Source organism: Anneissia japonica, unplaced genomic scaffold, assembly GCF_011630105.1.
Source record: "Anneissia japonica isolate Jap-2015-1 unplaced genomic scaffold, ASM1163010v1 scaffold904_len716149_cov161, whole genome shotgun sequence".
NCBI classification, from domain to species: domain Eukaryota; kingdom Metazoa; phylum Echinodermata; class Crinoidea; order Comatulida; family Comatulidae; genus Anneissia; species Anneissia japonica.
In genome coordinates, this window is record NW_022683714.1 from 599,017 (window position 1) to 614,312 (window position 15,296).

Genomic DNA, 15,296 nt, shown 5'->3' on the forward strand with positions numbered 1-15,296 from the left:
TTTTTTAGGCTCTCGAGGCCCAAGACTGTTGCGGCTATCATAGGCATTAATAAGTTAATTGTCACTGTGAACTACCCTTCTTCAGGCCGACTTCCAATTAATGACATCATTTGCCTATGTCCATTTCTTGGTTGTTGGGCATACTTCATTTGCCCATAAGTGTTGTGCTGGTTTATGAAATTAATTAAGAGATGGATGATTATTACTGCTCTCTAGAAATAGTTGAACAGATGTGGTTTCTAGCCTCTTCTGTCTAGCTAAAAATCCGCGAAAATATGATGATGGTGGGAGAATGAGGTCTTTTTTTTTTTAATAATAGTTTTTCCTGTCTCTTATACACATCTAGATGTGTATAAGAGACAGACGATGGTGTTATCTCGATCGGCCTCACTTTTGCTCCCCCTACGGCCCCATCCCCTTTCGAACATCTCTGGATCCGCCCCTGGGAGGGGTCACAACAGTTTCAGAATAGATAAGCGAGTAGGAGAAAATCCTGCAAAACTGACAGGAATTGAACCCAGGAACCTGGGTTTGGAAGGCGAGCATCTTAACCAACAAGCTATTTACATTAATTAATATGCAAACATCACAAAATTTTTGAAGTGACAAAAAAAAAAACGAATAACTTGCTGATTATTTTTTTTCTCCAGTATTTTGTACAATCCACTGATGTAATAATATTTATTGAAATTACTGTATTTCACTATATTTTAATTCATGCTGCTGTTTTGTCCAATTTTCCTGTACAGCAACAACACACAGCTTGTTTTTGACAATCCCTAGAGGCATCTGTTGTTATGCACTCCGGTTCGAAAGTACAGTCCAATATATTGTCATTAATTTTATTCCTTCTATGTGGGAAAAAGAGGAAAATCTAATTAGTACTTTTTTCCTGAGCTTTATATAATGAAACATTATTTAACATCATTATTAATTAACATCATTAAATAATATCACATATTTGGGGTACTGAACCTCAATACCTAATGCTCTGCCTTGTAGATCTTTGATTAGTTGGTTGTCTAAAAAAAATCCATATTATTATCATTAGTTATATTATCAAACTTACTTACTATAATCATTAACATCATTTTAATATCACCATCATCCTCATTATTATCATTATCATTAGAATCTTCATTAATATCAACATCATTAACACCTCTGTCATTGTTATAATCTTTATCCTCTCATTGTTTTCATTATTCGTATCATCACCATCATCTACCATATTGAATTAATTGTTGTTTTCATGTTTGTTTTGTTTAAATCTTCATTACATTCATTATATCAATATATGCTAGGCAACATCTTTAAATGAAATATATGCAGCAACGTATGTATTATCACATTCATTTAACAGTTTAACTATAAAAAATATTAAATACGTTTCAATAATCACATTCATTATTATTCTTATTTTTAACATTCCTATTAATTATGCCAATTAACTATCTAAATGAAACAGCTGCAGCTACACATATCATCGCACTCACTGAACAAAAAAAAAAAATTTTCAATAAAAATTTGTGATTATATTTAATGCAACATCATATTGCCGATGTACGACAAAATATGTAGCGGTATGTATCGGGTAATAAATTATCTTGAATGTATCAGCATCGAAGCCTGTTTTGAATAATAATCTGCCATTTCATGATATCAGCTGTAATCCTCTAAGATCAAATTTGTCACTTTTGTTTGAGTTTCCATGACATCAACTTACTCCTCATTTTTCAAATTGTCTTTGTCAGCCTTCCAAGAACAAAGAATATTTACCTTTTATAAGAAAAAAAAAAAGATTAAATTGTTTTATTCCCTTATTTTCATTGTCACCTTTAATTTTTTTTTTTTTACAAAATGAAAAACATATCAATACAAATAAATGGCTTGCATGAGCTGTGGAAACTGCAGTGACATGTGTACAGTGGTAAGGCCAGAAATTTGCTGACAAGGGCCCTACAAGTCTGAAGGAGCCAGTAGGGTCCTAAGCAAGCGCCTCCTAAGAGCTTTGATTATGAGTTCCTAGAATAATCCTTTGTGAGCATCCATCTGATCCCCCATTGGTGCCTCCATTCAATGTGTATAGCTTATGTACAGGCAAACACGCAGATACACACAAAGAGTCTCAATTTGTATTTGTGTTGGATGTTTAACCCAAGAACACAATTCACGTTAATCGTGTTGACGCTTAAACTTGTGTAATATTACAGTTCCATCGTTAAAAACAAAAACATTAGTTATTTAGGAGATTTACCTTGCCCGTCGTCTTAAGATGACTGTAATTTGTGAGACCACGCAATGGACGGCGACAGCAGCTGTGCTCTTAATGGCTTACGTGCCCAATAGCTCTGAATTCAAGTTGATGACGTTCACAGTTCAGATCGTATACCTTTGAGGTAATACTTCTGCCAACAACCTTTGAATGATGTAACTCGGACGTCAACTTCTCCTTCTTCTAACTATGAATTAATCAAAAACAAATAAATATATTAAATTATTATTATTAGTTCACAAGCAGACAGCGACAGCAGCCAAATAGTTGAATTTACTACATAATGTACAGTTGCTCAACAATCTAATAACGTTTAGGGCTACCAATGGCCCTGGGATCTAGAAATTGTAAATTAATCTTCAAGGACATACATATACTATCTACATCTTCATTAACAATCAGCTGAAACTGAATGTGCATGAGGTGCCGCATGTGTTTATTTACTGTGTGCAAGAAAAGCGCTTGATTTCTGCAATGGGTGCTTTTGTGTAGGAATTGCCATTGTGTAGGAATAAGCATCTCTACGGTGAAAGCACTCCATATAAGGAATAGACAATTCAGGGGTGGACACTGGATGCTTCATTGGGTATTGCCCAGCGGTACCCGGGGGAGCTGCATGACCCTGCCCTGATTACCAGCAGCAACACTTAAACATGTGGATTCAATGACCAGGGAAATGAAAGCGCTTTGTAACCTAAAGGAATAGGCATATATACGAACTAAACTAAACTATAATAAGAAAAATACCCTTTTCAACCTCACAGCATGTCCAATAATTTGAAGGGATATCCAATGTTTTCAACATAACATGCCTAATTCAAAGCCAATCAGAGTTTTTTTTTTTTTTGTTTTTTTTTTTTTACAGTCAGCTGAGCTATTGTACAGTACACATTCAAAACATAACCCTGGGTTTTTGGCTGGGAATATAAATTAGGCATAAAACAGGGATACGCTTATACTGTACCCAAGTACTTTAAGAAACCCTCTACAAAGTCCACAAATTGCATGAAAACTACCTGCAATTTTTCTTTCAATATTTATAAAAGTAGTTTTACAGCAGTTTTCATTTCATCTGGTTTGTGATCAATATAATATTTTATGATCTTGTTGTTCCATGCTAAAATTGTTTATAATCAAGGATTCTTAGCATGTACGTAGTACTGGTTTTCCTCGTAACACATGTACTTACTGTATACAGTAAAAAAAAAACAAAAAAAAAACCAAAGTAAATTCTACACAAAAGTATATACAAAAGCACAATAGGAAAATTCTTGTGGACTGTCATAGAAGTACAATTCATCAAGAAAAAAATGTAATTCATAATCTGCAATAAATCACGAAGTAGTGACACTAACGTAAAGATGGAAAAATATATCGTAGTTTCTCGGATACACAGTATATACCTCATGTATATGGCCACCCCAAATTTCACGTAATTTGAATGCATTGCTCAGTGGACTCAACTAAGTCCGGATTTGAATTGAACATGGCATGATGTTGAAAGTTTGCTTTAAGATAAAGTTTTTTCATGAACAGCTCCTAAGTTACAGTATAAGTCCACATCCACAAAATTGGCCTATTGGCATTTTCAAGGAAGGTGATCTTACACCAGAAACTACGGTGTACATATAGCATTGTTCCCGCAGGATGACTTTGTGGGGTGTGCTCATTTCCATGGAAGCACTTTATCGCAGCGGGATGGTTTGGTTTCCCAACATCGAGGTCGGGGTTTCAATCCCTCGCTGTGCATTTCGCTTGCGTCCTTGAGCAAGGCACTTTAGCTGATATGCTTCTCTACACTCAGGAGTATAAATTAGGTACGGTACTTGGTGGAGTTGCCTGCTCTTGCACTGATTACGAGTAAAGCATGGAGATTCAATGACCAGGGAAAAGAAAGTGCTTTGTATTACGTAAAGGAATAGGCGCTATAAAAATACGAACTAAACTAAACTATAACAAGAAAAATATTCTTTCAACCTCACAGCATGTCCAATAATGTGTAGGGATAGCCAATCAAATGTTTTCAAAATAACATGCCTAAACCAAAGCCAATCAAAGTGTTTGTTAACGGTCAGCTGAGCTACATATTCAAACCATAACCCTGGGTTTTGGCTGGGAATATAAACTGGGCATAAAGCAGGTGATACAGTAAGCTTATACCCAAGTAGGCCTACTTTAGGAAACCCTCTACAATTTATCATTCAATATTTAAAAAAGTATAGTCGTCCATAAAAAAAAGGGAGATTTTTAAGTAAGCAGCTAATTTAAAAGGAGATACCTGTAATACAAAATTAGATAGGGAGTTACTACCGATTCAGGATTTGAAACTACGGCATTCCAATTATTGTATGGGTGCTCTACTAACTGACCTACTGTAGAAACACAAGCTGATGTGCTCCCATGGAGTTTTCTGTTAGGCCCTGTAAAACACTATCACATTTTCTTTGATAAAAAACTGTTGTATGCCCATATACAGTCATGATGTGCCTATATATGGTCATGATGTGATGTCATCATGACCATATTTAGGCATGTCACATGTCTTTGCCAAATAAAATCTGATCTGGATATGGCTTTTGAAAAAGTTAAATAATTTACACTATTAATTAATACACATATAAAAACAAATATTTTTTTTAAAACTGAAGCACAGACCACAGATTATGTTAATTTGACTGATTATGCTAATTAGATATGGATTATAATAATGTTCATTTGGATTATGCTAATTCAACAACATGATTGTATGCAAAAACATAAATTATGATGACTATTTAGATTATGCTAATTTGACTGTATTATGCTAAGTTTGACTTGGGATGGTGACTATTTATTAATTATGTTAATTTAAGTCAAATTATACTAAATTCAATATATCTTCACTACCAAAGACCATAGGAAAAAAAAAATTAAGACAATGTCACAATGAAGATAATAATTCAATCTTTAAAATATAATTTATGGAACTCAAAAACAGATTATTTTGAATAAGAACAACACTGATAATATATCATTGTAAACAACTGTAGTGAAGGCCGTATACACTGCTACATGAATGTAAAGTTATGCAACCTTTCGTTGCCTTTTCCCACATAATAACAATTTTGACATTTCACATTATCAATGTATTATCATAAACAAAAGGTCATGTATAGGGGGCAGCAGACTGAATTTAAGTAATGGTTGTATTAAATTAGAGTAATGATGCTTCTCTATTTAAATTCCAGTTCATTTATTTTAGGCTACATTCCTCAAACTATTGCTTATTTCTTAACGCTCTGACCACTAGGGGTTTGAAAAAAGAGTATCAGCCACTGTCCAACATTTCCCACATTTTTGTTTTCCTTGAGAGATGTTTTATCTGTAATTGGTTGATCCACAATTTTTAATCACACACTGCAATTTATTGTTGCAATTGCATCGCTATACTGGTAATATTTGTGGAATTTTTTATGATGTAGAATTTTCTATGTCCTATTAATTTTTTAAAATTTTACTTTTTATGCTTGTATTTACTTTTTACTGTATGCTTGTATGCTTGTCAAGTTTTGGTTTTTTTATGTTATTGCTTTTGGTGTTGTTGTTGTTCTTTTATTTTTATAATTTCTAATTATAATTGATTCTTGACTTGCACGTGTTTTTTATGTACCTGGTGTATTTTTGTGTGTATGTTTGTATGTAATTGTTAGAGTTTTCTTGTATTCATGTGCAATTTTTATATTTCTGATATATATTTGAACTGCAATTGATATTTTTGATATTGAATTCTTTTCAATTTATTGTAAATACAATTTTTCGTAAAATAATTATAATTTTAATATTGAATTCAATTTGTTGTAAATGAAATTTTTCGTAATAACTGTAAATTTTAATTAATTTTTAATATTTTTAATACTTTTATATATAATATTTAAATTATGTAATGAGTAGATGCGTTACAATTTCTTTTGCTTTTGTAACTTGATGTTTGTTGGTGTTTACGTGTACGTGTTTATGCCAGATTCAAGAAACATTTCTGTTTATGTATTTTTATATGTGAATAGACTAATAAAGCTTATCTTATCTTATCTTAATAATAGTACTTTTATTACAGTGTACAACACTTTGCTCTCTTTTGTAAAGACACTTTAGAAATGCTTTGTAATTTAATAATTTATACAAAGTATAAGAATTGAAATAATAAAATATTTTGTAATTGCAACAAACATAGTAATTCTGCAATTTACCTCCTTACAAAAAAGCTTAGGCAATTGGACTCTCACTTCTTCCATTTTATATTAAATGTATTACTATATACTGTACTAAAACATCGCAATACGGGAAGGTAATTTCACATACAGTATATAATTGAGGAGAAAACATCAACTGCACAAAAGCTGCACTATTTTTTAATCATGCAAGATGTGACAGCGAATTCTTCCATTTGAAGTTTGGACTAAAACTGAGCTGAGCAGTTGGCTGAAAGGGTTTCCTGCTTTTTGGGTTTGAATTGGAGTCTGATCGCTTGGTTAAACGAATAACCCTCATATTGAGAGTTAGGCAGGTTAGCTTGGTTAAACGAATAACCCTCATATTGAGAGTTAGGCAGGTTAGCTTGGTTAAACGAATAACCCTCATATTGAGAGTTAGGCAGGTTAAGGAACATGCGTGTATCTGTATGTGCCCGCTGTAGTTGTTAAGTTGGGTGGCTTGGATTGGATTTATTCGGTGTAAACACCAAGGATAGCTCATGAAAGTCTAGAAGAAGACTTATTTCCAGTGGGATCCTTCTGGTGGTGATTGGGCAGTACACCGGGAGACAATCTCCTACTCTTTTCCGAAGAGTGTACGGTGTTATTTAAAGTGCACATGGGCCACAAATGCACACGGGACCAACAACTTAAACATCTCATCTGAAAGACGGTGCGCTTTGTAACTTGTATTACAGCCCTCTAGCTGAAACACAAGGAGAGGCAGCAATGGTAATTGAACCGGGGACCTAGAGATTTCCATGGTTTAGCGCACACACAGTGGCTACCACCAGATTAGCCAACTGAGCTAAGCTGCTCTCTCAGCAGCTGCTGCAGGTTCTCAGGGGCCCAGCCTAAATTTCCGAATTCCTATTAGAATGATGACAAATAAAGTATTATTATTATTATTATTATTATTAACCAAAAAAGGAAAGCTTGGTCCAGCATTTAAATTTTTGTTTTTCTCCCCTATTCTATTTTATTATTACTGTAATTGTAAATGTTGGTCAAATAAAATAAATGTATACTTGCATTTTATGTTTAAGTGAACAAAATCTTAGAACCTTAATACATCAGTGTGAAATCAACAGATTCAATTTTCAACTATGTTAAATGTTCCTCAATGCCAACTCTTTTTCTAGATGGAAGATCAAGAATTATTTTCAATGTCAGATTCAAGAGGGGGCGAAAAATGGATACAAAATCAAGAAAGATTAGCTGTGTGTATGAGAATGATTTACAAGTAAGAGTACAATGCACTGACACTATTCACAGCTCTTTGTGATCAGTTGAACGAGATTAAATTAATTGTTGTTGATGAAGTATAGGTAGGCCTAACCTCCTGGTAGACATTTGTTTGATAATAGATTAAAATAGTGAACTGAAAGTATTTCAGTGATGCCTTCTTTTTAAAGTCTAGTTATAAGTCAATTGCCTTGCAATCTCATAACCAAGCATTTCTAGGCCTTACCTATGTCGGTGGTCTAGGTTTCAGCCGTGTTAACCAGTGCCTTTGAGCGAGATTTGTTAGGTCCACTGTGTTGTTCAGAACTTGGGATGGCAACGAAATGTTCATTGCAATGTAAAACCCCAGCTTTGATTTACCTTCATGCAAGACGAGAGAAATCGGAGGTACTATAGCAAATTAGTGCTGCTTGATCGGAAATAGTACAATTACGTGCAAATCAACACGATGACATAACTGACTTAATATTTCTATTGAGAATTCTGGTGCGAATAAAACAAAAAATTGAATTCATAAAAGTTAGCAATCTATTTAAATATGGGAATCCCCTCCTCAGTGTTGGATGGGATAATACGTATCCAAGCTTCTGTACTTACCATATCATTATGATAAAGCTCTTGGTAGCAATCTAATGCCAGACAACGTCGTGCGCAGTTTATCTTCTCTAAACTAGCCAATTGTGAACATTCCTGACTTCTCTCGCACTTCATTAATTCATTTTTGTATTTTTTCTCCTAAAAAATAATCGATTGAATAAAAATAGCAAATAGCATGCACCTTGTGTAGAGATCTGTAGATTGATCAATGTGTAAGTAAGCCTGAAAGCAAACAGTGTATGCCGGTATTGACAGATTTTAACTTACAATTTTTGGCTTCTTTTTATACTGATATCTTCGGAAGTTGTATTGTTTTCTTGCATCAGTTTCTTCCAAGGCACAGATAACAACAAACAGTATCAACAGAAGTATTCTCAGACCATTATGCATCCTGAACGAACAAACAAAATGTGCACTCTCTATTGTAGTTAAGTGATAAACCTTGTACATCGCACACCTTGTTGCTTACCCTAAGTGATGCTTACTAATAGAAATGGAGTTGAAATTTGGTAAGTACGGCCACTTTTCTAAAAAGAATTAGGCCCGGGGTGGCCACTCACCTTGACCTCGGGGATGTATATGTGTGACCAAAATCGCATAAAAAGTGCTATTTACTGTATGTAGTATATTCTGTTTTTGTGATGTTGTTCTGTTGATATCTAATAAAATCAAATCAAATCAAATTTCCTAAACAGGCATATTAACGTTACATTTTTAGGGTCTGAAAAATGCTCAAATTTTAAATAGGGTATCAAATTAAGGACATTAAAAATGTGTTTAGAATCTCCATCGCTGCGAGTCAGACCAGCATTGCATCGGCAACTGCGCGTCACACACGCAGTGCAAAGAATTAATCGCCCGGAAAAAAATAGTTGCAAAATAGTTACGTCCAGGAGCAAAATTCAGCAGTTTTTTCCCCACCTGCTCCAACTGGTTCATTCCAAAATACTTATTTTGGGGAAAGTTTGGGTAAGATTTTAATATACGTGAAAAGGGGTACTTTTCTCTGCATTGCACACATGTTTATTTAGGCCCTTTTTTTGATGCATGGTCTCACACACACATTGATGCTTCTCCTCCTCCCACCCCAAACAGATGGGGAAAAAACATACCTTGCCGGTGAAAATTTGATGGCATTATTATTTAAAAAAAAACAGGTTTGTAGGAAGGCCTATATACATAACATTACTATTAGAAGTCACTGTTACTTCACATTCACAAAGTAGCAACATGGGTAAGCCTATTATACTGGGTGGCTGCTGGTGGAAGGAGGATGAACAGACCTCCCCCTCTCTCACTCAGTAAGCTCTCCTGATGAATGATGATGATGATTCCATCGTTATATAGAGACTCAGAGTGACGGGTAGGCCAAAAACTCCAGAAAGACACAGCCTAGGCCTAGCTAGCTAGCTTTTTAGGAGAAACCGTAAATCACCGCACACCACTCTAAATGAGTGGTGCAAGAGGCTGGTAGGTCAGTGATGGCCCTCTCGAGGCCTAGCTAGCTAGGCCCTAGCCCTAGTCCATCTTTCTTGTCTGCCCATTAGACAAACACACATCAAATGCTAGGGCTAATCCTAAGCTTAGTCCTGCTAGGCCTAGGCCACTTTATACTTATAGGCCCTATACTTACATTCATATGCTCCACCTGAGCTGTGCATGCTCTGAACCCAGCACACACGCGAGCCAAACGTCGACCCCTTGTTGTAAAAGTGTGTTTATGCTCACTCAACCGTGTCAAACAAAATCAACCTTTTCAATATGAATATTCATAGTACTGATATAGCTGGATTGTAAGCAGAGTGATGGCGCCAGCATGTGCGTAGTATGGGTGGAGGTGGAGTGTACATTTTTTTTTGGATACATCTCTAACTGCCGTTTTAATTATTTTATTTAATTTTAAATTTAAAAAAAAAAAAAATTGTTCGATATTGTGTGTTAAAAATGACCCAAAAATAATTGATACTTCATTTTCAGTTCATTTTTTTTTATAACCAGTTGGCCGGCCATGTCACCGTGAGTGGGGGAAGGCAGGGGAAGTGGCGTATCAAATGGGGGAGGGGATATAGTATAGGTGCAGTGGCTAAATGATTAGGTGAGGCGGCGTTAGCTTGCAGAGTAAGGTGAATTTAGCTACTTTTGATCGATTTTTTTGGGGGACGTGGGGCGAGGAACATTTTTTTTAGAATAGTCCCGATATGAGTCTTGAAATGAAGGGATGATGGGAGACATGAAGGCAAAGCGGGGCTCGATGATTAGGTCTAGGTGGGAATGTGCTGGCTCGCAAAAACAAGTTCGAGTTGAGGTGTCGTGTCATGTCATCATCCTGTCATTGCAAGTTACCCTCCTTACAAATTTTATGTGTAATTGATAGTGCATGCAATTACTGCAATGTAGTGATGTGTCATGATCTGCCCGACAGAGAGGCTGACAGTCAAAACGGGTGGGGCTAAAACAGAAAGGGAGGTGGGGGGGGGCAGGTTCCTTGTTGGAGTGAGCTGACCCTGTGAGGGAGAAAAAACACAATTCGTAGGGGTGAAAAAAATTATATGTTTCTACATTAGTAGACTAACAGTTGCGGATCCAGGAATTTGAAATAACGGGGCCTGGAGAACTTACAGATGGAGGGTCTCATAATACCTCACAATCATGGTTGGGGCTGAGGTAAGAAAATTTATGATTATGACACCTCTAGATGGTCGGAAATGGCACTCTTAGGCTCTAAATTTGAGTCAAATATTTATTTTTTTATTTATTTATTTTTTTTAATATGAAAAATTTAGGAAGGCTCCAAACCCAACCCCCCACCCAACTCCGAATCTGCCACTGTTTAAAATCAATTAAATAAGCCTTTGAAACCGCGATTGTAGGAATTTTTGGAGACAATTGGACCACATTCGGAATGAGCGGCACCAAACCATGACCATTTTTCTTTTGTCTGGGACATCGGCCACCCCTGGGCCTAAATGAAGGCAGCTCTCGGAGGGGATCAAGTGGGGGAAGATCCCAGGAATCTAAGCTAATGTTGTCAGTGGCAAGATTCCATATTTTTTTTTCATAGGGGGAAACAGCTTGAATTAACCCACTAAGACTGGGACCAGAGGTGAAACCCCCGAAGCTCACACATTCTGAGGACTCGATGACCAATTTAATAATCTACCCTAGCCCAACTTCATATATTTATTCAATCTAATAATCAACAAAACATTGTGAAAACAACGCCTGAAAATATAGGGGCAAATCCAGGACCTTGTTCCTTGTAGGATGTGGGAGTAGGTGGCTGTTTTCCCCTTACCATACTGCATTTATTCAAATAAACGCCTCACTTTGAATAATTGACCCTGTTAGAGCCTCGTAACCAGTGGTGGCGCCAGAGAGGGGGGAGGCTGGGGAGCAATAGCCCTCCCCCGTCGGGGAAGCATAGCCCCCCGCTCCCGTCGGGGAAGATAATAAATTTTGTCGGGGAACAAACAAATAAAAAAAAATATTTACATGCGGCCCCCCCCCGCCAAATGAGACTCGATTCGCGCCTTTATCCCCTCCGTCGGGCAGGTCCTGGCGCTACCACTGCTCATAACGCCTCCCTTGATTATATGCCATAGGACGTTTAATTTTTTTTCTTGGATTAACTCCCCCACACCAAACCCTTTAATGACTGCAAACAAATCTAATAGAAGTAAAACCCATTCTCACCACATGTTCTTCTTCAGTAGAATTACATTTTCTATTTAACCAGGTTTGGATCAATCATTTTTTATGATCACACAATAACACATTTTTTTCTTATTACAAATACGTAACACTGATATGCGCTGGAATTTAAAAAAAGCCAAGTATTGTACCCAGGCCACTAGCCCTCAAGTAAGATCCATACTCCCATCCCCCACAATTTAGTGATTTGGAAGGCTAATACTTAATCCAATTTTCAGTTCCTGTAAAAATCCATATAATTTTCCCCAACCAGTTTTCCTATTTCACAGCCCTCAATGAGGCCACAACTGGCTTTGTATATCGTATGCAAATGACAATAACACTGACTCAATGACAACAGAAAATTCAAACAGTCAGATTTTATTCACGCCTGTTTTTTGTCAAAACTATTTGACTTTCAGATCTGAATGTGATACTGTTTGGTTTTGGTTTCAAATACACTGATTTCATAATAAAATGCTAGCTACCCTGTATTGTCTTAATATTACAGGTATTAATACAATATTTTTAATTTAAAAAAAACAACAAAAAAGTCCACAAAAAAATAATATCATTACATTTGAGGATAATTGTTTTATATATAACATGATAAAAATTCTAATTTTCATTACTTGGCTCATTAATCTTATAAAATTATTGATTTAATTTATTGTTGGGGTAAACATTGTGAAGAGAGGAATGTAAAAGGTCAATTAGGGACACTACTATATTCATGAACATGAATGATGATATTAAGAGCGAGGGCGCTATATAATAATATTTAAAAAGTTTTGCAATATTGTAATGTTACACACAATGCACACAGCTGTATCAAAATGACCTAGAGGAATAAACTAGGTCATCATGAAAACAAATTAACTATGTGACATTTTTTTAACTGTAAAATTAATTGCATATAATACTTCTGAAATATTTTCATAAAGGATTATTCTAAATCACTAACCACTTTAGTCTAGGGCCCTGGTATTCAACCCCTGGGATCTGTGGAATGTTACATGAGATTTTATATTAAATGGTAGTGTGGTCAGATTACAGTTAATTAGTAATATATCAACCCCCTCACAAATAGACAAATAAAAAAATAACCATAAATAATGTACTGTAAACATTTATATTTCACTCATTTTTAAAATTCAATATTTATCATTTGAAAACAATTCTGAAGAACCCATTACACCTCAGTATACAGTGGCGTAGCCTCTAAAGCAATTATGGTGACTACATATGGAATATTATTGACGTTAATTATTCCGTACCATCCTCAGCTTCATCGTCTGCAGACCACAGCGCAAGGTTGTCACGAAGGAGTTGCATAATTAGTGTTGAGTCCTTATAGGTGTCTTCACTGACGTGGTCAATATCCGCGATTGCCTCATCAAATGCCGTCTTTGCCATCTGGCAAGCTTCTGTCTTATTATCTTCAATCTCGAAGTAAAAGACAGAGAAATTCAAAGCGAGCCCAAGTCGCACAGGATGGGTAGTAGCTAATTCCTTCGCAGCCTCCATTGCTTTTTCGTACGCATCTTTAGCCTTTTGAACCAACGTCTTGTGTATTTCGTCATTGGAATCTGCCACTTCTACGCGATAACGGTAATAGTCCCCTTGCATCTTGTTAAAAAATGTTCGTAGTTCATTATCATCCTGAGAGTGCTCCAGACATTGTCGAATAAGGTCGAGTACTTCATCACAGATTTTTTCCAATTCATTTTCAATTTTTACCCGCATATCATCCGCGACTTTTCTTTGAAGTTCTGAGGTTGCACTCCGCTTAAGAGTATTAGCAACCCGCCATGCTGACCGCCTAGCACCACATACATTTTTGTAGGCCACTGACAGAAGATTGCGCTCCTCAGATGATAGGGGTTCTCCAGCTTGAACCACAGATTTCATTGCATCTTTCATGTCATCGTATCGCTCAGCTTGCTCAGAATATCTGGCCCATTGGACTTTCACTGCTCTTTCTGTAAGATATCAACAATATTTACTGACAATACAATATTAATGAAACTGTTGCTGTTTCTGCAAAGCAAGTTCATAAAGTTTTTTAAGCCTGCAGCAAAAACTGTTAAAAAATAGTCAATTTTTACCATAATTCGGACAACTTTCATTATAAAAGGTGGTTTTTATTTATTATCAAGCCGTTTTCTACTCTTGTGGGGTAATATTTTAATAAGTTTTGCATTCGTGTGGTCTCGTGTGTGGTTCCGTGTGGTATTTAGTAGGACCGATCCAAAATCCCTGGTATTCTGTAGACTTTACTGTCATACAGCCTAGGCCTAACTCACCCTAAAGGCTAGCAAAAATATAATCATAATGTTGTTCATCTCTAAAAATAACTAACATTATCAATGATTGTGAGCCAGCTGAACTATATCGACTGACTGGTTATTCCATTTATTGTTTGGTATAAAAAATGCATTAATGTTGACTTTCGTTATGTTAGAATGAGCTGACCACGCCTTTTCACAAACAGTCGATCGTGACCCACACTGCACCACTAAGTATACGCCTTCACGGGGTTCCGTGTGCCAGAGCTCGTCAGGAAGTCACCTAGCCGACGAGCTTCTTAAGCGGGTGCTTAAGTTTGGACCCACCTAACAATCATAAATTTATCATAGTCGATAAATTCCAATGGATTATAAACTGTAAAAGATTGAATAGACAATATTTAAGTATTTCCTAACCTTCCATTTTGCCTTCAACCGAATACAGCACTACTTCTTGGTGGAGATTGGATCGATTTTACTTCCCGACAATGACGAAGTCTCTTCGGTTTATCGTTTAGTTAAATGGCTACGCTTCCCTTTCCGCTAGATGGCTGAACGTAATTTCCGTAAACACTCAGTATACTACACAACGGACCTTGGATGACCTTTTGTTCAATATACCTAAAATTCAACCGCCTCTTTTGTATTCTTTATTCGCCGCTTCCTTAGCTGTGCTTAGCTAAATCTGAGGCATCGATCAGTATGCAGATTTGGTAAAGCTCGTAGTACAGTAAACTCGAATATTCCATTATTTATATAGGGAACCACAATTTATTTCACAAGAAAAAAAAAAACCAATCCTTGTTGCGAATAAAAATTCGATTAGGTGCAAACATTCGTGTTTTCAAAGCCAACAAACACAGTTGAAAAAAGTAGGAAGGCAAAACCTTAAAAATCTGAAGAAAAAGGACTAGCTATTTATTATGCCACATCCCCAAACGACAGGCGTGGACAGGCGAGCGAGGGTGTGTA

General features: G+C 36.1%; 2 protein-coding genes across 2 annotated transcripts; both read right to left on the reverse strand.

Moving 5' to 3' along the window:
• Positions 1–484: 484 nt before the first annotated feature.
• LOC117101097 lies at positions 485–10,124 on the reverse strand. The gene is made up of 5 exons (XM_033240973.1): positions 9,980–10,124; positions 8,614–8,737; positions 8,347–8,484; positions 2,258–2,462; positions 485–1,779 (listed from the first exon to the last, which is right to left on the reverse strand). Coding segments are annotated over exons 1-4 (354 nt in total). The 5' UTR covers positions 9,982–10,124; the 3' UTR covers positions 485–1,779; positions 2,258–2,372.
• A 2,277-nt stretch (positions 10,125–12,401) lies between these two features.
• LOC117101104 (14-3-3 protein homolog 1-like) lies at positions 12,402–15,022 on the reverse strand. The gene is made up of 2 exons (XM_033240986.1): positions 14,742–15,022; positions 12,402–14,018 (listed from the first exon to the last, which is right to left on the reverse strand). The coding sequence occupies exons 1-2, from the start codon at positions 14,746–14,748 to the stop codon at positions 13,303–13,305; spliced, it is 723 nt and encodes a 240-aa protein (XP_033096877.1). The 5' UTR covers positions 14,749–15,022; the 3' UTR covers positions 12,402–13,302.
• Positions 15,023–15,296: the final 274 nt, after the last annotated feature.

Excerpts from the sequence above, each read along its gene's own strand:
- LOC117101097 (XM_033240973.1), bottom strand. Across the intron at positions 8,485-8,613 it reads ATAAAAAGAAGCCAAAAATT|GAGAAAAAATACAAAAATGA; the intron begins GTAAGTTAAAAT and ends ATTATTTTTTAG. Across the intron at positions 2,463-8,346 it reads AGCTTTATCATAATGATATG|TTAGAAGAAGGAGAAGTTGA; the intron begins GTAAGTACAGAA and ends ATTAATTCATAG.